General features: G+C 44.6%; 1 protein-coding gene across 2 annotated transcripts in view; it reads left to right on the top strand.

The window, feature by feature from the left end:
• Window positions 1-22,683, top strand: part of WWTR1 (WW domain containing transcription regulator 1) — a 233,902-nt gene that overhangs the window by 69,687 nt on the left and 141,532 nt on the right. For both annotated transcript variants that reach the window (XM_012437092.3, XM_064378791.1), the window contains exon 3: window positions 11,563-11,996. In XM_012437092.3, coding sequence (XP_012292515.3) covers window positions 11,563-11,996 — 434 coding nt within the window. The remainder of the gene's footprint in view (window positions 1-11,562; window positions 11,997-22,683) is intronic.

The following is a 22,683-nucleotide window of genomic DNA, read 5'->3' as shown; positions in this document are numbered from 1 at the left end:
AAAAAAAAAAATGGTTCCTAGTAAGGCTTATTTGCTCATTCTCACAGGGTTACTGTGAGGTTCATGTGTGACTGTACACGTGAAGCTGTTTTGTAGTCTGTAAAATATTATATAAATATGATTTATTATTATTGTCATAGTTGAAATACAAATAGCTTTTAATGATCATAACTAGATTGAGATGTCTTCAGTTCTATGGTCAAATTAGGATTTATTGTGTGGCAGATGCTGCATGAGAATTAATCCACTTTCTTATCTAAGATTATCTAGATATATGTATTTTTAAAGAAAATTTAGCCATTTTTGCCAGGTGAAGTGGCTCACACCTGTAATCTCAGCACTTTGGGAGGCCAAGAGGGGTGGATCACCTGAGGTCAGAAGTTCAAGATCAGCCTGGCCAACAGAGTGAAACCCCATCTCTACTGAAAATACAAAAATTGGCTGGGTGTGGTGGCTGACACCTGTAATCCCAGCACTTTAGGAGGCCGAGACAGGCCGATCATGAGGTCAGGAGTTAGAGACTAGCCTGGCCAATATGGCAAAACCCCACCTCTTTTAAAAATGCAAAAATTAGCTGGGTGTGATGGCATGCGCCTGTAGTCCCAGCTACTCGGGAGGCTGAGGCAGGAGAATTGCTTGAATCTAGGAGGTGGAGGTTGCAGTGAGCTAAGATTGTGCCACTGTACTCCAGCCTGGGCGACAGAGCAAGACTCCGTCTCAAAAAAAAAAAAAAAAAGAAAGAAAAAAAGAAAGAAAAAGAAAATGAAAATACAAAAATTAGCCGAGTGTGGTGGTGGGTGCCTTTAATCCCAGCTACTCAGGAGGCTGAGGCAGGAGAATCACCAGAACCCAGGAGGCGGAGGCTGCAGTGAGCCGAGATGGTGCCACTGCACTCCAGCCTGGGTGACAGAGCAAGACTCCATCTCAAAAAAAAAAAAAAAAAGAAAAGAAAATTTAGCCATTTTTAAGCGTGTGTGAATTGAACTTGTGCCCATAGGCATTGGCTTTCTTATAGAGCAAAATTTGCATCTCAGGTCCTCTCTCCACTTTGTTTTGGTTTGGAGGAGTCTCTTTTCCTTGGCTCCAAACCACAGATTAACTTTTTTGACCAGGCATTGAAAGTAGCCTAACTTGTGTTTGGACAATGCTGAGACAGAGAGATAATAGTAGAGCTCATATATATTTGACTCCTGTCACCAAGAAAAATAATACAAGGAAGAGCAGTGGCTTGAACAGCTGGTGTAACCAGATCTGGGACTTATTTGGGTAAAGGGAGGAGTTGAGTGAAATTGTCAACCAATAAATGTTCTAATCAGATGGCAAACTCTTCCAAGCTCAGCTTAAAAGATCACTTCTGGCCTTGCACACAATGGGTATTCAAAAAATATGTAGTGTATTTGTTGAATGGATGGATAACATTGAGCACCTTGAAATTCCCCCTTACCCCAAACATTGCTAATTATTTCTCTCATCACACCCAAAATAATACTAGTAATATGGTTTGGACTTCTGAAAGTGATGATTCAGTGTTATCGTGTTACCCATATATACAGATCTAAGCACACAAAGAGAAATATTTATCTTTTTATTTTTATATAGGTTTTGAAAAAATAATTTTAGCGGCCGGGTGTGGTGGCTCACGCCTGTACTCCTAGCACTTTGGGAGGCCGAGGCAGGCGGATCACGAGGTCAAGAGATTGAGACCATCCTGGCCAACATGGTGAAACCCTGTCTCTACTAAAAATACAAAAATTAGCTGGGTGTTGTGGTGTGCGCTTGTAGTCCCAGCTACTTGGGAGGCTGAGGCAGGAGAATTGCTTGAACCCTGGAGGCGGAGGTTGCAGTGAGCCGAGATCGCGCCACTGCACTCCAGCCTGGCGCCTGGCAACAGAGTGAAACTCTATGTCAAAAAAAAAAAAAAAAAAAAAACTACCAAACAAAAATAATAATTTTAGCATCTTTTCATTCACTTTTCCATGTTTTGGAACAAAGTTATAATAATGGTGTTCACAGATCTTTGTTTCTGAATTTTTTCTTTAAAACTATAAAAATTATTTAAAACATATTTTAGGTTGTCACATTGTCTTCATAAACACTTTCAAATAACTATCAAAACCTTCATTGCCTATATTAAGCTGTTAGATATTCTCAACCATTCTCTTCTTAAATCTTTAGGAAATTTCTAATTTCCCACTACTATAGATCATGGTGCAATGAGCAACTCTGCAGTATAACTTGATAGTTAACTTCTAAACCATACTGTATATTGTTGAGTCTTTTCAAAAGTGTAGTTTTATTTTCTAGGAAAATATCTATTAGTTAATATTTCCCATTTAAAAATATTTCCTCCAGCCCCTTGCCCCAAACTGAATAGCAGAAATACTAAAAGATAAATAACTTGCATAAGGTACTGAAGTTAAGTGAAGATCAAATATCAAAAATGCCTTTTTTCCTCTGGCCCAAGTGCATTACTAAAGCAATAGATAACATCAGACAAAAGATAGTGTCTTCCATCATCATCATCATCATCATCAAAATTATCTTCCTTATCATCATGCTAGTGATGCATTTATAATTTTTTTGTTTGTTGTTGTTGTTTTGTTTTATTTTTTATACAGACAGGGTTTCACCATGTTGGTCAGGCTGGTCTCGAACTCCTGACCTGGTGATCCACCCGCCTCGGCCTCCCAAAGTGCTAGGATTACAAGCCTAAGCCACCACGCCCGGCCCAGTGATGCATTTATTAAGAATACCACCCGGGCGCGGTGGCTCATACCTGTAATCCCAGCACTTTGGGAGGCCGAGGCGGGTAGATGATCAGGAGATCGAGGTCATCCTGGCTAACAGGTTGAAACCACATCTCTATTAAAAATGCAAAAAATTAGCCAGGCATGGTGGCATGCACCTGTAGTCCCAGCTACTCAGGAGGCTGAGGCAGGAGAATAGCTTGAACCTGGGAGGCAGAGGTTGCAGTGAGCTGAGATCGTGCCACTGCTCTCTAGCCTGGGTGACAGAGCAAGATTCCATCTCCAAAAAAAAAAAAAAGAACACCAAAGTGAAGCATGGCAATCAAAGAGTAAATGCAAAAATGAGTGGCAGCACCAATTCTTTTTTATTTAAGTATTTGTATATTTACTACATGCTGGACACTGTGCTAGACACTTGGGATATGGTAAATTATAAAAACACAAGTATCACCTTTGATTTATCAAGGAACTGGTCAACTCTTACTTATCCTCATGTTGAAATAAAGATTAACCTTATTCAACAGTTTTCTGGACTCTTCATTATTCAAACCTTTATCTATTCAAGGTCCTTGTCTGTTTTGCTCCTCTTCAGTTGCTAATGGTGACCCAACCCTGGCTCTGGGAGTTTTCTCCATACTGGTTCAGCAAGTCAGGGCAGGATCTGCCCCAAGGGCTTCTGGGACCATAGTCCTCTAACTTAGCCACCCCACCAACTTTCTAACCATATACCTTTGCTGGAATCAGTCATTAGAACAAGTCAGCAACACGGGGATAGGGCTGAGAAAAGCAGCTTGAGGCTTTCCTGAGGCAAAAATGGCAGATGAATAGCAGGGGCAAAATCCACTGGGCTAGGCTACGGCATGTACAGAACACTCCTGCATGGAGAACACCTTGTTAGGCATGGGAAAAACAAAAAGAAAGTGAAGTCCTCTTAGACTTGTTCTCAAAGAGCCTGCAATCCTGTTAAAGAGCTGAGTCCAGGGCTGGGTGTGGTGGCTCACACCTGTAATCCAAGCACTTTGGAGGCCAAGGTGGGTGGATCACCTGAGGTCAGGAGTTCAAGACCAGCCTGACCAACATGGTGAAACCCTGAGAGATAGCATGGGGAGAAATGCCAGATATAGGTGATGGGGAGGAAGGCAGCAAATCACACTGCTATGTGTGTACCTATGCAACAATCTTGCATGTTCTTCATATGTACCCCAAAATCTAAAATGCAATTAAAAAATAATAAAATAAAATAAAATAAAATAATGATGAAAAAAAAAGAGTTGAGTCCAGAAGTAGCTGAAATTGTAGTGAATAGTGGAAGAATATCTAACAAACTGTTCAGAGTACACTAATGGGTACCGAAAGAGGAATGGGCAAAATCATGTAAAGATCATTATGCTCTCAACAAGGAATTATGGGCTTCTTAGGAGCAGTTTCATAAAGACATATATTTTTTTAAGATGGAGTTTTGCTCTTGTATCCCAGGCTGGAGTGCAATGGTGCAATCTCAGCTCACTGCAGCCTCTGCCTCCCAGGTTCAAGCAGTTCTCCTGCCTCAGCCTCCTGGGTAGCTGCGATTACAGGATCCTGCCACCATGTCTGGCTAATTTTTGTATTTTTGGCAAATATAAGGTTTCACCATGTTGGCCAGGCTCGTCTCAAATTCCTGACCTCAGGCGATCTGCCTGCCTTGGCCTCCCAAAGTGCTGGCATTACAGGTGTGAGCCACTGCCCCTGACCTCATAAAGAAATTTAAGCTTTTAGCCCTGCAGCTATTTACAATCCAGCTGGGGAGGCAAGAGATTCTGAGGCAAATGTTACAATACAATATAGGCCAGGCAAGGTGGCTCATGGCCTGTAATCCCAGCACTTTGGGAGGCAGAGGTTGGTGGATCACTTGAGGTCAGGAATTCAAGACCAGCCTGGCCAAAATGGTGAAACCCCATCTATACTAAAAACACAAAAATTAGTTGTACATGGTGGTGCATGCCTGTAATCCCGGCTACTCTGGAGGCTGAGGCAGGAGAATCACTTGAAACCAGGAGGCAGAAGTTGCAGTAAGCCGAGATTTTGCCATTGCACTACAGGCTGGATGACAGGGTGAGACTCCTTTTCAAAAACCAAAACAAAACAATATACGGCAGTGTTATGTTTGATTATATGTGCAGAGAATGAAAAAGACAAGAACAAGGAGAATTTAAGAAGAAGGGAGAGATTACTGAACGCCTGGCAATAGTTGGTAGGGCAATTTTGAGCAGAATTCAAATAGTAGACCTCAGATAGGTGTAGTAAAGAATTAGTCCAAATATGCTTGGGTCAGAGCCTGGCTGAAGTGGGAGAAAGACACTTTATTATAGTCTCTTGTAAGAACCAGGGTCAGAAAGGTATGAAGATGGTAGTTTGTTGGGAAACCTTTAGTGCTGGATTGATAGCTTTGACTTATGTTCTTGTGAACAGTTGTCAAAAAAAAACTCCTGGGCCAGGTGCAGTGGCTCACGCCTGTAATCCCAGCACTTTGGGAGGCCAAGTTGAGTGGATCATGAGGTCAGGAGTTCAAGACCAGCCTGGCCAAGATGGTGAAACCCTGTCTCTACTAAAAATACAAAAAATTAGCCAGGTGTGGTGGCAGGTGCTTGTAATTCCAGCTACTCGGGAGGCTGAGGCAGAGAATTGCTTGAACCCGGGAGGCAGAGGTTGCAGTGAGCCAAGATGGCACCACTGCACTCCAGCCTGGGCGACAGAGCAAGACTCCATCTCAAAACAAAGCAAAACAAAAAAACTTCTGAGTTAGGGAATGACATCATAAAAGAAGGAGACCAGAAACCAGAGAAACCAGTTAGGAGGCCACTTCAAGAATTTTGAGATAAGGTCTTGTTGTGGGAGTGGGAAAGGATGGATTTGGGGGACACCAGAAGAAAGAATCAATAGCACTTGCCACTGACTGGATGTGAACAGAGAGGGAAGAGAAAGGGATGACTCGAGAATCTTCAGTAGGAAGTGTGTTGAGGGGAGGATTTAGAGGCAGGGGATGGACTTGGAAAGTGTTTGCAAATGGAAAGATTTACATATCTATCAGCAGGAGTGTGCTCCCAACTGATTATCTTATAAAAACTGTGGAGTTTCTCTGTGAGATAGTCAGACAAAAGGTATCACATGATTTAAAATGGCAATACCAGGGAGGAACTCCTTGCTGACACAGGATGCACTCTGGAGAATGCACTCTGCTCTAGAGTTACAAACCCTAGGCTGAAATCTCAGGTTTTTTACATGATTTCATTGTATATGTTTGGACAAAATACTTTCAAATTCATCAATCCAGTTTTCTTATCTGTAAAATGGGGACATATAATATGATATCTATTCTTTAGGTAACTCCATGAGACAAAACAGCCATTATTTGTTGAGTGCTTTAGTACGTTAAGCAGTCTTTATGTTAAAAACTTTATCTGTGACCAGACGAGATGGCTCAAGCCTGTAATCCTAGCACTGTGGGAGGCCAAGGCAGGCGGATCACTTGAGGACAGGGGTTCGAGACCAGCCTGGCCAACATAGTGAAAACCTGTCTCTACTAAAAAAAATACAAAAATTAAGCTGGGCACAGTGGCTCACGCCTGTAATCCCATCACTTTGGGAGGCTGAGGTGGACAGATCACAAGGTCAAGAGTTCGAGACAGCCTGACCAACATGGTGAAATCCCGTCTCTACTAAAAATACAAAAAAATTAGCTGGGAGTGGTGGCACACGCCTGTAATCCTAGCTACTCAGGAGGCTGAGGCAGGAGAATCGCTTGAAGCTGGGAGGCAGATGTGGCAGTGAGCCAAGATCTTGCTATTGCACTCCAACCTGGGTGACAGAGTGAGACTCTGTCTTTTTTTTTTATAGAGACGGGGTTTCACCATGTTGGCCAGGATGGTCTCGATCTCTTGACCTTGTGATCCACCCGCCTCGGCCTCCCAAAGTGCTGGGATTACAGGCGTGAGCCACCGCGCCCGGCCGAGACTCTGTCTTAAAAAAAAAAAAATTAGCCGGGTGTAGTGATGCACATCTGTAGTCCCCAGTTACTTGAGAGGCTGAGGCACAAGATTCGCTTGAACCTGGGAGGCGAAGGTTGCAGTGGGCTGAGATCAAGTCCAGCTTGGGCAATAGAGTGAGACTCTGTCTCAAAAAAAAGAAAAAAAATTTATTTGCTTTTTTTTAAAATTCTTAGAATGCACATTCTGCATTAAAAAAAAATTTCAATATTTCGTGGCGTAAAGCAATATCCATTTTATTTGCTCACAGTTCTGCAATCTGGGCTGGGCTTGGTTCTGCAGCTCTGCTGCTCTTGTTGGTGGTCACTGATGTGTTTGCAGTCAGCTGGTGGGGTTGGCTGAGGGTGGGCTCAGCTCAGGTGCTGGGCAACTGGACTTTTCCCTCTCTCCAAGTATCTCAGGGCCTTTCCTTCTCCATGTGGTTTATCCAGCAGGGTAACTGGACTTCTTATCTAGTGGCTCAGGTCTCCTAAAAGTACAAAGTGGAAACCTACCTTCCTAGGGGATGGGATGGGGAAGGCGGGGGACTGGCATAACTTCACTGCTGCATTTTCCTGGTTAAGGCAAATCACTGGCCCAGTCCAGATTAAGTGGAAGGGGCTACATAAGGCATAAATAACATGAGCCTGGCCAGGCATGGTGGCTCATGCCTGTAATCCCAGCACTTTGGGAGGCCAAGGTGGGTGGATCATGAGGTCAGGAGTTCAAGACCAGCCTGGCCAAGATGGTAAAAATCTGTCTCTACTAAAAATACAAAAATTAGCTGGCTGTGGTGGTGTGCATCTGTAGTCTCAGTTACTCGGGAGGCTGAGGCAGGAGAATTGCTTGAACCCTGGAGGTGGAGGTTGCAGTGAGCCAAGATCACACCACTGCACTCAAGCCTGGCGTCAGAACGAGACTCTATCTCAAAAAACAAACAAACAAACAAAAAACCATGAGGCTGGGCCATTGAAAGGCAGCAATATAGCATTTCCAATTTGTAAACGAGTAAACTGTAACTTAGGGCTGATAAGTTACTTGCATAATGTAGAGGGTAGAACCAGCTTCAAAGATTGTGCTCTAAATCAAATATCAACTAATAAAAGTTGTATAGGTTTTAACCTAGAATCCTGTGGGGGTGGGTAATGTTATTGTCCCTAATTTACAAAGGAGGAAACCCAGAAATAGAGAGCTTAAATGTCTTGTCTGAGGTGACTCAGGTGTTTTGCTCGAGAAACTATATACTTATCCACTATGCTGCCTCTTATGGGCAGTACCTGATATATACAAAATACCTGTAAATGTTATTTAATCTGAAGCTATAGGGCTGGGACAACAGCAAATTTTCTGCCTTATTCACTATTATATCTTATATGCTATTTTGGAACTGGGAGTTTTTCAGTTATCCTGTGTTAAGGACAACTTCCCTTTCAGATATCTACTCTATCTGTTGCACTATCTATTTCTTGAAGCTTGGAAAGAAACAAAGACTGCATCCTTGCCCATCCAATTCCAACCCTGATTCTCACTTTTCTTCTGGGATGAAGAGCTTCCTGGAGTAGGGCTGGCCTCAAGTTTTCTTTTTCTTGGTCTTTTTTTTTTTTTTTTTGAGCTGGAGTCTTGCTCTGTCACCCAGGTTGGATTGCAGTGGCACGATCTTGGTTCATTGTAACCTCTGCCTCCCGGGTTCAAGCAATTCTTCTGCCTCAGCCTTCCAACTAGCTGGGACTACAGGCGAGTGCCACCACACCTGGCTAATTTTTGTATTTTTAGTAGAGACGGTGTTTCACCATATTGGCCAGGCTGATCTCGAACTCTTGACCTCATGATCCACTCGCCTTGCCCTCACAAAGTGCTGGGATTACAGGTGTGAGCCACCTCGCCAGGCTGGCCTCAAGTTCTCATCCTTTAATCATCAAGTCAGCCTTGTGACTTCTGAATTAGTATCATTATGTTCCAGTCACTTCCTCTAGTTTGATAGCATATTTCCCCCATCATTGCAACTGTGATGGCTTCTGAGAGTAGCTTGCAAAGATTCTACTTTCCAAGGAGTGACCTGTGCTAGCTTCCCCTTTCCTTTTGCCAGTCCTATGGGCAGAGAACTTGCTGCATGGAAAACACCTGGTTTCAAAGACTCTTGAAAGGAACTGTCCTCTGCTTATGTTTAAAATGATACATGGCCGGGCGTGGTGGCTCACGCCTGTAATCCCAGCACTTTGGGAGGCCAAGGCAGGCAGATCACTTGAGATCAGGAGTTTGATACCAGTCTGGCCAACATGGCAAAACCCTGTTTCTACGAAAAATACAAAAATTAGCTAGGCATGGTGGTAAGCGCCTGTAAACCCAGCTACTCTGAAGGCTGAGGCAGGAAAATTGCTTGAACCAGGGAGCGGAGGTTGCAGTGAGCCGAGATCAGGCTACTGCACTTCAGCCTGGGCAGTAGAGTGAGATTCTGTCTCAACACAAACAAACAAACAATTAAAAAAAAAAAACCGAATGTTACATGTATGCCTGCCTTCATTTAAGGCGGTCCTAATTTTTTTCCAGTCTGTGAGGAGTCTGGAATTGGAGCACACCTCCAAGTACAGATAACAGGGGAAGTGGCCCACTTTGGTGGGTGTAGTTCTGTTTCGGTTATGGATGCAGCCATTCAAGGGAGTGGCCGCAAAATTCGACCTTTTCCAAGGCAAAACTATGAGTGGCCTTGTCTTTTCCTTAAACTTTCTCCTTTAAGGCAACTCCAGATTTTAATTTTGACTTTATTTTACCCTATAAAAATATTAAGGCACAATACGTCAACTTAAAGAACATGCAGTTCTGTTTTATTTAACAAACACTTATGTAACCAGCTAGGTGCTGTGCGAAGTGCTTTACATTGTCTCATTTGATTTTCTTTATAAACTATTTGAATCAGATGGGGTGGCTGAAGGGCTTCCTGCAATTTGGCTTACCTCGCCATTCCCCCCACGCCCCCCTCGCCCCGCGCCTTTTCCCCTCAGTGGAGAGAGAACCAGAGAGAAAAGGAATTGAGCTAATCTGAAGGGCAAGGCCTCCTCCCACTTCCCGCAGCTGTTTCGCCAGGCTTGACCTTCTTCCCTTAGCTAGAGGCAGGGGGTCTCCACCCGTCGCCCAGATCGAAGGTGGGTGGCTTTTTCCGGGTCATTGGCGCACCCTCACTACTCCCAGCCACCTGCTCGGGTTCTATCCCCGCTCCAGGCTCCCTGGAGGGCGGCAGGGACATTCCAATCCTCCCACAACCCTCACGGATGTTGCGGGGGAGGGGGGCGCAATTGCTCTTCTCTTCCAGCACCCAGCTTTGACCCGGTTTCTTCTCAATCCCTAGAGGCCTGAGTCATCCCCGTAGAGGAAATTAAGGATTGATGAATGGTTTGAAAGTTGTTTGTCTACAACCCAGACGTTGGCGAAGCCGCATCTCCAGTGACAGAGGCACTTTCTGGGCACCGTCTGTGCTCTAGCAGACAATTAAGAGCCAAGCAGCCAAGATGACTTCTCGCCAGACCAAATATGGTCACAAGAGCTAAGCAGCCTCCCGTGGAAAGGCTGGCCTTGTTGGTGTCTCCCCGCGCCGGGGCGCACCCGGGCCGGCCCCCGGGCAGAATCGCGGGTCCGTGCGGCGCTCCGGGTGCTGCCGGCCTCGGCGCCCGGCTACAGGGGAGCGCGCGGTGTCCAGGACCGGCCCTTCCCAGGCCTGAGCCCCTCATCCGCGTGCCCTCCGCCACCCCCGGCCTTGGTTTCGGTCCACAACCCCTTGATGAAACAGGCTTGGGCCACTTTCCCTTTGATCCCGCCCCAAGTCCGTGGTAAACTCAAAGGAATGCAGATGTAGGGCTCCGCGGGAGAGGTCCGCGCAGCCGGGAGGAGTGGGTGGGGGGCACCCGTCTCCTCTTACCCAGTAAAGTACCCATCACGCCCAGGGTTTTCTGGAGCCGGAGTGGGAGGAGGAGGAGGAGGAAGAGGAGGGGCGAGCGGGGGCTGGCCTGCTCGGGACTAGGAGGTCATACATAATTCAATAGCTCAACTTTCGGGCCCGCCTCTTTCCTGGGGGTGGGAGTTTGCTCCAAACTTTGTTTATGGGACAGTCCGGGAGCTGCTGCGGCCGCGCTGTCTGCTTCTCCTGCGCCGCCTCCTCTCCGAGCGCAAGCGCCTGAGGCCAGCTCGGGGGATGTGAGAGCCGAAGCCCCTAGGCTGCCAGACACCGAGTCTGGTCGGAATTTGTCAGCCTAGCCTCGGCTCCAGCTGCGCAATCTCGGGACTCACCCGAGCGACCCAGGCCCGACGGCAAGTTCGGGCGGGACGGCGGCCGCCGCGCGCTCAGGCTCAGCTTCGCTGCCCGCCCAGGTAGTGCCCGCTGGAGCTCGCCCGCTCTCTCAGCACCACTCCAGGACTCCGGGCTCCTCGGGCTTCCGGAGTCGAGACGTCGTGGAGTTGGTTTGGGCTGAACTTCTTTCGGGGGGCTGCCTGTCCTGGAAAGCTGCGACCTTTCCTTTGCCATCCTGCGACTCCGCAAGCCGCGAGTGCAGTTACTCCCTCCATCCCCCGCCCTTCCTTCTCCTCCTCCAGGCAACTTCTTTGCTTCAAGAAAGTTGCATAATTCTCGAGGCCAGGAGGGACCCCTCCCCCATCCTGCTGGTCTTACTGCTGAGTGTCTGGGATCTCCAGGCGGGCAATTATCTGTCTCCTCCTTTCTTTTTCCCTCTATTCTTCCTCCCACCATCTCGCTCTCTCACCCCCTAACCCGCTTACCCACTTCCCCCGACTTTAAAGAAAAGGCTAATCTGACCTTCTTTTTGCAGAAGATGAATCCGGCCTCGGCGCCCCCTCCGCTCCCGCCGCCTGGGCAGCAAGTGATCCACGTCACGCAGGACCTAGACACAGACCTCGAAGCCCTCTTCAACTCTGTCATGAACCCGAAGCCTAGCTCGTGGCGGAAGAAGATCCTGCCGGAGTCCTTCTTCAAGGAGCCTGACTCGGGCTCGCACTCGCGCCAGTCCAGCACCGACTCGTCTGGCGGCCACCCGGGGCCTCGGCTGGCCGGGGGTGCCCAGCATGTCCGCTCGCACTCGTCGCCCGCGTCCCTGCAGCTGGGCACCGGCGCGGGCGCTGCGGCTAGCCCCGCGCAGCAGCACGCGCACCTCCGCCAGCAGTCCTACGACGTGACCGACGAGCTGCCGCTGCCCCCGGGCTGGGAGATGACCTTCACCGCCACTGGCCAGAGGTACTTCCTCAAGTAAGTCAGCCTGGATCCGAAGGGGTCACCAAGTCACGGTGCCCAACGCACGCGCGTCTTCGTGTGTGTGTATGGGTGTGTGTGAGTCAGAGAGAGAGAGAGAGATGGTGCGTGTCCTTCCACGGTTATTTCACAGATGTGGAGAGCTGGAAGCAAGGAATGAGTCTCTGGGTGTTGGAATTGTAAGGGATCAGAAGCAGAAGAGAGTGTGGTGAAGTTCATCCACCCTAAAACACACAGGTGACTTTGCCCTGAATCTCCAGGATTGAAGCCAACTCCTAGGCACAGACCCTTAGCCTTTTCCCTGGCCACTCTAAGTCAGATAGTCCAGAGCCAGGCCCTTTGGGCTGTGACACCAAGATAAATGAGAGAAAAGCTGCGAGATTTGGGAAACAGAGGGACTCTTGGTGGAGTAGGTGGTCTGCAGTCTCTATCTTCTTGGGAAAAGCAAGCCGGAAAAGTGAACAGTGACTGGTAGGCTTTACTGCTCCCAGCTGCGTGACATAATGACCACACAGCACAGTGATGTCATTAGCAACTGTGTAGTGAAGTAGTTGTGGGCTGGACAAATCAATTGTGTGGAAATTGTGTCAGGAGTTTTATCACATTAAACTTGTTAACCTAAAATATCATCAAATCACAAGCCTGCTTTGTCACTCTTCTTCCTTTCACATTGTTCCAGCTTGTTGATGTCATGAATTCTACATTAGGTTCAAATTTTCAAATTACACCCCACAGGAAAATATATTCTCAAACACTAGAGGAGATTGTTCCAATTGTGGTACCCTAAGATAACTACATTCCTCAGGAGAAACCAAGCTGGAACTTGAAATGTTCCAGTGAGGTCATAGGGTCAGGCTATCAAAGCCGTGGTTGGAGGTTGTGCCAGCCTGACCACTTGCTTCAGGATTGCCTGCACTGCCAGCAAGGGAAACTCCTCTCCTAAGAACTTGACTTAGACTTCATTTTAAATCTCATATTTCTTTAGTAGAGTAGCCTTAGTTCAAAAGCGAAGACATTATATACAATTTAAAAAGTTTAATCAAGCATTTCTTTGGCATTAATTGAACCCTAAGAATGAATACACAATGATGGATGAAGTTTATGATGGTGAGCCCTTTTACTCATACCAGTGACCAATTCTTATTCCTTCCCCATTCCAAGGCTGTTGACATCTTGTTCAAGGAGTTCTTTTTTTGTTTCTGGGTTGGTGCAATGCTGAGTTGCTGAAACTGACTTGATGGTCGTTTATGCCACAGCTCGTCTTCTCTGGGTTACTGAGTGATAGTTTGGACATGTGCTCAGTGCTTTGACTTCTGAGTAGCTGGTGGAGTCAAGTGTGATGATATTGTTCCGAAGGATGACAGTTTATATAATGCATTCAGGTCCAAAAGACCTGGCATTATATATTAAGTTTAATTAGGTAAATGCAGTTTCAAATATTTTATTGTGGCGTTTATTGCCATGGACTTAGTGATAAATACAAATGGAAAGAGAACCAATAATTGTCAATAATTTGAGGGGTCATTTTTGGTCCCAAATGATTTTTTTTTAAGACAGGCTCTTGCTCTCTCATTTAGCCTGGAGTGCAGTGGAGCTTGCCCAGGCTGGAGTACAGTGGTGCGATCTCAGCTCACTGCAGCCTCTGCCTCCTGGGTTCAAGCAATTCTCCTGCCTCAGCCTCCTGAGTAGCTGGGATTACAGGCATGCGCCACCACGCCTGGCTAATTTTGCATTTTTAGTAGAGACGGGGTTTCTCCATGTTGGTCGGGCTGGTCTCGAACTCCTGACTTCAAGTGTTCCGCCTGCCTTGGCCTTTTGCAGTGCTGGGATTACAGGCCTGAGCCACCATGCCTGGCCCCACATGATTTCTAAACTGTGTTTATAAACATATACACATACACATATGGTATATGATGAGTATAACTGTGGTTATTAAAAATATGAAATAAGAGCTAGGCTTGCCTAATATCTGAGGAAAGCTAGGTGAAAAAGACCCTGAAACGGCCGGTCGCGGTGGCTCACGCCTGTAATCCCAGCACTTTGGGAAGCCAAGGTTGGTGGATCACCTGAGGTCAGGAGTTCGAGACCAGCCCGACCAACATGGAGAAACCCCGTCTCTACTAAAAATGCAAAATTAGCCAGGCGTGGTGGCGCATGCCTGTAATCCCAGCTACTCAGGAGGCTGAGGCAGGAGAATCACTTGAACCTGGGAGGCGGAGGTTTCGGTGAGCCGAGATTGAACCATTGCACTCCAACCTGGGCAACAAGAGCGAAACTCTGTCTCAAAAAAAAAGAAAGAAAAACAACCCAAAACAAAAGCAAAAGAAAAAAAATTCCTTTTGTACATTGTGTTTTGAATGATTGGAGTAGCTCAGAATTACCTGTGAATGAGGGCGAAAGTAGAAGTTAGCCTTGGACTTAGAGAAAGTTACTGTGATCTCTCTGCCCATCCCCCAACCACTCTCCAATCCAAAGCCGAGTGCATCTTCATTTCACTTTGGGTAGTCAATGAAAATGACAGCTGAAAAAAAATGTGTAAGTCTGGCCTGATCTGATGGCCTGATCCCTGGAAGTTTCTTGGCCAAGTGACTAAGGGAGCTTAAGAATTTGTCAGTAAAAAAAAAAAAAAAAAAAAAAAAAAAAGGCCGGTGCGTTGGCTCACGCCTGTAATCTCAGCACTTTGGGAGGCCGAGGCGGGCAGATCACCTGAGGTCAGGAGTTCAAGATCAACCTGACCAATATGGTGAAACCCCGTCTTAGGGAAAAAAAAAAAAAAAAAAGCATTTGTCAGTGACTATTGTCTTTCAGCATAAGCAATCTGCCAAGAGTTCTCTGAATTTCTTTCTTTCTATTTTTTTTGAGATGGAGTCTTGCTCTGTCACCAGGCTGGAGTGCAGTGGTACGAGCTCGGCTCACTGCAACCTCTGACTCCCTAGTTCAAATGATTCTCCTGCCTCAGCCTCCTGAGTAGCTGGGAGTACAGGCCCGCACCTCCATGCCCAGGATTTTTTTGTATTTTTAGTAGAGACAGGGCTTCACCATGTTGGCCAGGCTGATCTTGATTTCCTGGCCTTGTGATTCGTCTACCTGGGCCTCCCGAAGTGCTGGGATTCCAGGTGTGAGCCACCACGCCCGGCCCTTTTAAAAAATTTTTTATTTGACCAGGGTAGAGATGGGATCTCACTATTTGCCTAGGCCAGTCTCAAACTCCTGGACTCAAGTGATTCTCCTGCCTCGGCCTCCCAAAATGCTGGATTACAGGCATGAGCCACTATGCCTAGCCAGAAGAAGAATCTTTTTCTTGACTCTGTTGGGAGTTGAGGGCTTTATACGTCAGAAATGAAAGGATTTAAGAATGACAAGGGTCAATTTTATTTTGTTTTGTTTTTGACTAGAAAACAGGCCAGGGAAGGGTGACGATGTGACTTTGGGAAAGTCATGTGGTTATTTTCTCTATTTTTTTTTTAGACAGAGTCTCACTCTGTCGCCCAGGCTGGAGTGCAATGGCTCAATCTCAGCTCACTAGAACCTCCACCTCCTGGGTTCAAGCGATTCTCCTGCCTCAGCTTCCTGAGTAGCTGGGATTACAGGCACGTGCCACCATGCCCGACTAATTTTTTGTAGTTTTAGTAGAGACAGGGTTTCACCATGTTGCTCAGGCTGGTCTTGAACTCCCAACCTCGTGATCCGCCTGCCTTGGACTCCCAAGTGCTGGGATTACAGGTGTGAGCCACCGTGCCCGGCCGTCGTGTGGTTATTTAATGGTGGACCCTGGACTGGACCTCTAATCTATTGCTGTCTACTTGGGGAATAGTTTTCCTTTTTCCCACCCCCACCTTTCCCCCATGTCACCTCCTTAAACAATGAACTTAATGGGAAACAGAGCCTGGACATCTAAGATGCCTTTCATCATTTTCTTAGGTAAGATTGTTCTGGGGTATATGATCTAATCACTTTCTGGAACCTCCTAAGGCACCTTTGCCAAACATTCACACCTTTCCTGTGATGTTCAGGTCTGCGGTGGTATTCGGATATTCCTTTAGAATAACAATGACCAGGGCGTGGTGGTGCCCACCTGCAGCCCCTATCACCCCCAACATGTCTCTAAATAAACATTTTTTAAAAATTAGCGTAACAAGGGAGCAGATTGAATATTAAAACACCTGGCCTCTGAAAACCACTGTGTTCATTCATTATTGCTGTCCTCTAAATCTCCTGTATCAGGCTGGGGTGTGGAGACGTTGGGCAACCTGGCACACTGAATACTGATCACATTAAATTTTTAAAAGGTCTCTGATTATAAATAGAATACATGCTTTTTGTACATAAATCAGAAAATGGGGAATTATAAAGAAGAAACTTACTTAGCTTCAGTAAAATTTCCCATCTTTACTCTATTGCGAACATTCTTGTAAAAAACTTTCATCTGAATAACGTGATTTTATAAGAAAAAAGATTTTATTCTACTCTTAAATACAATTCTGACTATAACATTTGGCTGCTACTTCTAATTTTTAGTGACAATTTTAGTGTTTTGTATTTTCTGAGATGTGTGATAGAATATTATTTTTGTCCAAGTGATCCATGCACTTGGTAACAAATCCAATGTACAGGAGGACATTTGTTGAAAAACAGTGGTTTCCTTCATCTCAAGGCTCACAGAGGGAACCTTTTAATTTTTTTCAACTGTTTCTATTCAATTCTTAGATTGTTACCTTCTTAAGTCTAAGTAATGTGCTTTTACCACCATGTTTTGATTTATCAACTTTTAGCACCTGATACAAAAGTGAGACTGTAGCTCTTTAAGCTAGTTTTCTTTTTTCTCTCTCAAGTTTGCTGTTACAATATTTTGTCTGTTAGGTCACCTTTTTTTAAAAATCAACTTTTTTTTTTTTGGAGACAGGGTCTCTCTCTGTCACTCAGGCTGGAGTGCAATGGCATTCATAGCTCACTGCAGCCTCAAACTCTTGGGCTCTAGTGATCCTCCTACCGCAGCTTCCTGAGTAACTATGACTATAGGTAAGCACCACCATGTTTGACTAATTTAACTTTTTGTAGAGACAGGGTCTCCTATGCTGCCCAGGCTGTTCTCAAACTCTTGGCCACAAGTGATCCTCCCACCTTGGCTTCCTAAAGCACTAGGATTACAGGTGTGAGCCACCACACCTGGATTTTGTCAACTTTTGATAGTATTTCTTGATTCCTTATGCTGTATGTCAATAACATTTGGATTGCAACTAGTTCTGTCCTTTGCTTTTTGACATTGTTGCTTTCACATTGCCAAAGTGCTGAGCCCATAACCTATATTTGTGCTATGCCCCAAAGTTGATCATCTTATTCATAAATGATTCTTTTTTTTTTTTTTAGAGATTCCCTCCCTTTTTATTTATTTATTTATTTTTTATTGCATTTTAGGTTTTGGGGTACATGTGAAGAACATGCAAGATTGTTGCATAGGTACACACATGGCAGTGTGATTTGCTGCCTTGTTCCCCTTCACCTATATCTGGCATTTCTCCCCATGCTATCTCTCCCCAACTCCCCACTCCCCGCTGTCCCTCCCCCATTTCCCCCCAACAGACCCCAGTGTGTGATGCTCCCCTCCCTGTGTCCATGTGTTCTCATTGTTCAACAACCGCCTATGAGTGAGAACATGCGGTGTTTGATTTTCTGTTCTTGTGGTAGTTTGCTGAGAATGATGGTTTCCAGGTTCATCCATGTCCCTACAAAGGATGCGAACTCATCGTTTTTGATGGCTGCATAATATTCCATGGTGTATATGTGCCACATTTTTCCGGTCCAGTCTATCATTGATGGGCATTTGGGTTGGTTCCAAGTCTTTGCTATTGTAAACTGTGCTGCAATGAACGTTTGTGTGTGTGTGTGTCCTTATAGTAGAATGATTTATAATCCTTTGGATATATACCCAGTAATGGGATTGCTGGGTCAAATGGAATTTCTATTTCTAGGTCCTTAAGGAATCACCACTGTCTTCCACAATGGTTGAACTAATTTACACTCCCACCAACAGTGTAAAAGTGTTCCTATTTCTCCACATCCTCTCCAGCATCTGTTGTCTCCAGATTTTTTAATGATTGCCATTCTAACTGGCATGAGATCGTATCTCAATGTAGTTTTGATTTGCATTTCTCTAATGACCAGTGATGATGAGCATTTTTTCATATGTTTGTTGGCCTCATGTATGTCTTCTTTTGTAAAGTATCTGTTCATATCCTTCATCCACTTTTGGATGTGCTTGTTTGTTTTTTTCTTGTAAATCTGTTTCAGTTCTTTGTAAATTCTGGATATCAGCCCTTTGTCAGATGGGTAGACTGCAAAAATCTTTTCCCATTCTGTTGGTTGCTGATTCACTCTAATAATTGTTTCTTTTGCCGTGCAGAAGCTGTGGAATTTGATTAGGTCCCATTTGTCTATTTTGGCTTTTGTTGCCAATGCTTTTGGTGTTTTGGTCATGAAGTCCTTGCCTACGCCTATGTCCTGAATGGCTTTGCCTAGATTTTCTTCTAGGGTTTTTGTGGTGTTAGGTCTTATGTTTAAGTCTTTAATCCATCTGGAGTTAATTTTGGTGTAAGGTATCAGGAAGGGGTCCAGTTTCTGCTTTCTGCATATGGCTAGCCAGTTTTCCCAACACCATTTATTGAACAGGGAATCCTTTCCCCATTGTTTGTTTTTGTCAGGTTTGTCAAAGATTGGATGGTTATAAATATGTTGTGTTGCCTCCGTGGCCTCTGTTCTGTTCCATTGGTCTATATCTCTGTTTTGGTACCAGTACCATGCTGTTTTGATTACTGTAGCCTTGTAGTATAGTTTGAAGTCTGGTAGTGTGATGCCTCCCACTTTGTTCTTTTTGCTTAGAATTGACTTGGCTATGCAGGCTCTCTTTTGGTTCCATAGGAAGTATAAGGTGGTTTCTTCAGTTCTGTGAAGAAGGTCATTGGTAGCTTGATGGGGTTAGCATTGATTCTGTAAATTACTTTGGGCAGTATGGCCATTTTCACAATATTGATTCTTCCTAACCATGAACATGGAATGTTTCTCCATCTGTTTGTGTCCTCTCTGATTTCGTTGAGCAGTGGTTTGTAGTTCTCCTTGAAGAGGTCCTTTACATTCCTTGTTAGTTGTATTCCTAGATATTTTATTCTCTTTGTAGCAATTGTGAATGGCAGTTCGTTCTTGATTTGGCTTTCTTTAAGTCTGTTGTTATTGGTGTATAGGAATGCTTGTGATTTTTGTACATTGATTTTGTATCCTGAGACTTTGCTGAAGTTGCTTATCAGTTTCAGGAGATTTTGGTCTGAGAAGATGGGGTCTTCTAGATATACAATCATGTCATCTGCAAATAGAGACATTTTGACTTCCTCCTTTCCTATTTGAATACCCTTTATTTCTTTTTCTTGCCTGATTGCTCTGGCTCATAAATGATTCTTAAAGTTGAAAATCCATAGGCAACATTTATATGACTACAATTCTGTGAAATTATTCATTGCCTTTTGTGTTAGGATTGGATTTTAGACTTGCACGATGGGTCTGGTGTTAGGATTCCTGGGCCAGTCAAAAGGACGATATATCTAGCTCCAAGTCAAATGGGTTTGTTTTGTTTGTTTGTTTTCCCACTCTTCATCAGTTATTTAAATTTGTGTTACCTTTTAGTTTTTTTCACATTTGGACCATGACTTTCTTAATTTTTTCCCCTAGTATTTCTGGTTGCCTTTTAATGTGTTTATGCATTATATGCCATTATTATGATCTCAGAAGTTTTCAGGCTCTCAATCTTGTCTACCCCATCAAGCCTTCTTTCCCTAAGCTTTATGCCAAGATTCCTGTCTCATTCTGTGCCCTTCTGAACTGATTGTTCACTAAGCCCACAACAGAACTGTCATCCTGGGACTTCTTTCCATGGCTGGAAGGGCTGTTTCCTTTTCTCATGTCTTTGTATTTTATTGGTTTACCCCCTCATTTTACTGCAGTACATGCTTGAGTAACTTCTTAAGAAATGGTTTGTAGGAGGTAAGTTTTTCAAGTTCTTTTCTATCTGAACGTATTTACTTAAAAATTGTTCTGACCTTGGCTTGTTTTTTCTGTTTTTATTTGAATGACAGTATTATGTAGCTGTTTTCATAAGGGCCTTTTGTCATTCAAAAAGTATCGTCTGCTTCCTCAGTTGTCTGTAACGTGAAGATAGTGATACCTGTTGCATGGTGGTTTGAAAGATGAGCATATTTAAAGCAACTGGCACACAGGAGATGTATAGTACAAATTAATTCATGCTTCCCCTTCCCTCTCTCCCAATACACATAGTCTGCTTACCCAGCCAAAATCAGAAGCAGAAACCATGGCAATAGGGTCACGTGGTTTTAAAAAAAAATTTATTTTTATTATTTATTTATTTATTTTTAATTTTTCTTTTTGGGTCAGGTGGTTTTTGACTCTGGGTTACAGCTGTGGCTCTGAATGACAACGTGGATATGGAGTTGAAAGTCAGTTTTAAGTTTAAGGACTCAGAGTACACTTTCCCAGTTAAAAGAAACCTAAATAGGAATGCTCACTGTGAGTACCTGGTATTTGCTTTAGCATCTTTGGCAGGGGATACCCAACTCCATCTAAGAAGTGTGTGGCTTTTATTATTTGGAATCTAGATTGTCACTATAAATTGGGCTGTTTTTGTGTGTGGGATGGGGGAGGAAGAGGAAATAGAGAAGGGGGAGAGATGAGCAGGAAAGGTAATTGACATTTGTTGATGACCTGCTGTATGCCAGACAAGGCAGAGAGTTCTAGCGCTTCTCAGAGAGATAACAACAGAATTATATGTGTATGGAACTTTTTCATAGTCCTAGATGCTTTTACATGTATTATTTCTTATAACCCTTACAGTGATCCCATGAACAGGTATATATTATTACCTCATTTTACTGTTGAGTAAACTGAGGTTCAGTGAGGTTAAGTAAATGTCCTGGGGTCACCTAACCAGTGAGTTTAGAACTCCATGATTCCAAAACCTGTGTTCCTATCTTTATGCCATGCTGTCTCATGCCAATTATGTGGCCCATAATTAGGTCTTATAATTATGCATCCTTTGTGATCACATAACTGTGGTGGTGGAGTGGTGGATGGATCTCTAGAGTTTGCTTCTGAACTGAGTCTGGGTGATCCCATTTGGAACTGTCATTGATGGTGAGATAGAGATGATGGAAGAAAACCCAAATATACCAGAAATGGGTAGTAAACCTCCAGTGCCTATTTGTATTTTATTCTTATCAAGAGTTCTGCCAAGGTGGCTTGCTCCAGTAATCCCATCCCTTTGGGGGGCCGAGGTGGGAGGATTACTTGAGGCCAAGAGTTTGAGATAAGCCTGGGGAACATAGGTAGGCTCTGTCTCTACAAAAAGAGAAACTTGTTTTTGAGATGGAGTTTCACTCTTGTCAACCAGGCTGGAGTGCGATGGCTTGATCTTGGCTCACTGCAACCTCCTCCTCTGGGGTTCAACTGATTCTCCTGCCTCAGCCTCCCAAGTACCTGGGATTACAGGCACCTGCCACCACATCTGGCTAATTTTTGTATTTTTAGTAGAGACAGAGTTTCACCATGTTGGCCAGGCTGGTCTTGCATTCCTGACCTCAGGTGAGCCGCCTACGTCGGCCTCCCAAAGTGCTGGGTTTACAGGAATGAGCCACTGCACCCAGCCAAAAATTTTTTTAAAAATTAGCCAGGCACAGTGGTATGTACCTGTAATCCAAGCTACTTGGGAGGCTGAGGCAGGAGGACTGCTTGAGGCCAGGAGTTCGAGATTATAGTGAGCTGTGTTTGTGCCACAGCTTGGGCAATAGAGTGAGACCCTGTCTCTGAAAAAAATAAAATAGATTTCCACCATGAATAAATTAACATCATTTTACAGTGAACACAGGCATTCCAGTGGGGGAATCTTTTAGCTGTAGTTCAGTATCAGAAGTCTGGAGTTTTTACTAAATGGTTTCTTTGGGAGCAAATAGTCTTTTTTTTTTTTTTTTTGCTTTGGGTTATTTTCTTTAGAAATGAAGTGGACACAGTAATTGCCAAAAATCTCAACCCAGAATTCTCCATAATGTCTCCATAAAAGTCGTGTCAGGATAAAAAGTGGGCTTGTGGCGGGTCTTAGATCATATGAATTTCTTTCAGCTTACTCTTTATTTGCAAGTTCTCTTTCCTGCAGTTATAATGTTCACATGCTCAGTGCTATCAGGAGAAGAAGTGAAATGAAAAAACATTAAAGTGCTGAGCCCAGTGCCTGGCACAAACACCACTGTCGAAAGTTCATTCCTGTTGTTGTTCCGGGTTTTGGTGGTGAAGGGGGCTGCAATCTTCCAAGGCCTTGCCTTTGTGCCACCTGAAAGATCTTTAGCCAATTCAGCTGATTTACAACTAAGAATCATTGAACTCAGCTGGACACGGTGGCTCACTCCTGTAATCCCAGCACTTTGGGAGGCCAAGGCAGGTGAATCACCTGAGCTCTGGAGTTCGAGACCAGCCTGACCAACATGGAGAAACTCCATCCCTACTAAAAATACAAAATTAGCCAGGTGTGGTGGTGCATGCCTATAATCCCAGCTACTCAGGAGGCTGAGGCAGGAGAATCCCTTGAACCCGGGAGACAGAGGTTGTGGTGAGCCGAGATCACACCAATTGCACT

This window comes from Aotus nancymaae, unplaced genomic scaffold, assembly GCF_030222135.1.
Source record: "Aotus nancymaae isolate 86718 unplaced genomic scaffold, 86718_ANA_hifiasm-v0.15.2.pri h1tg000019l, whole genome shotgun sequence".
Classification (NCBI taxonomy): Eukaryota; Metazoa; Chordata; class Mammalia; order Primates; family Aotidae; genus Aotus; species Aotus nancymaae.
Note: the sequence above shows the minus strand (reverse complement) of the source record. Positions and strands in the feature narration are given on the sequence as shown.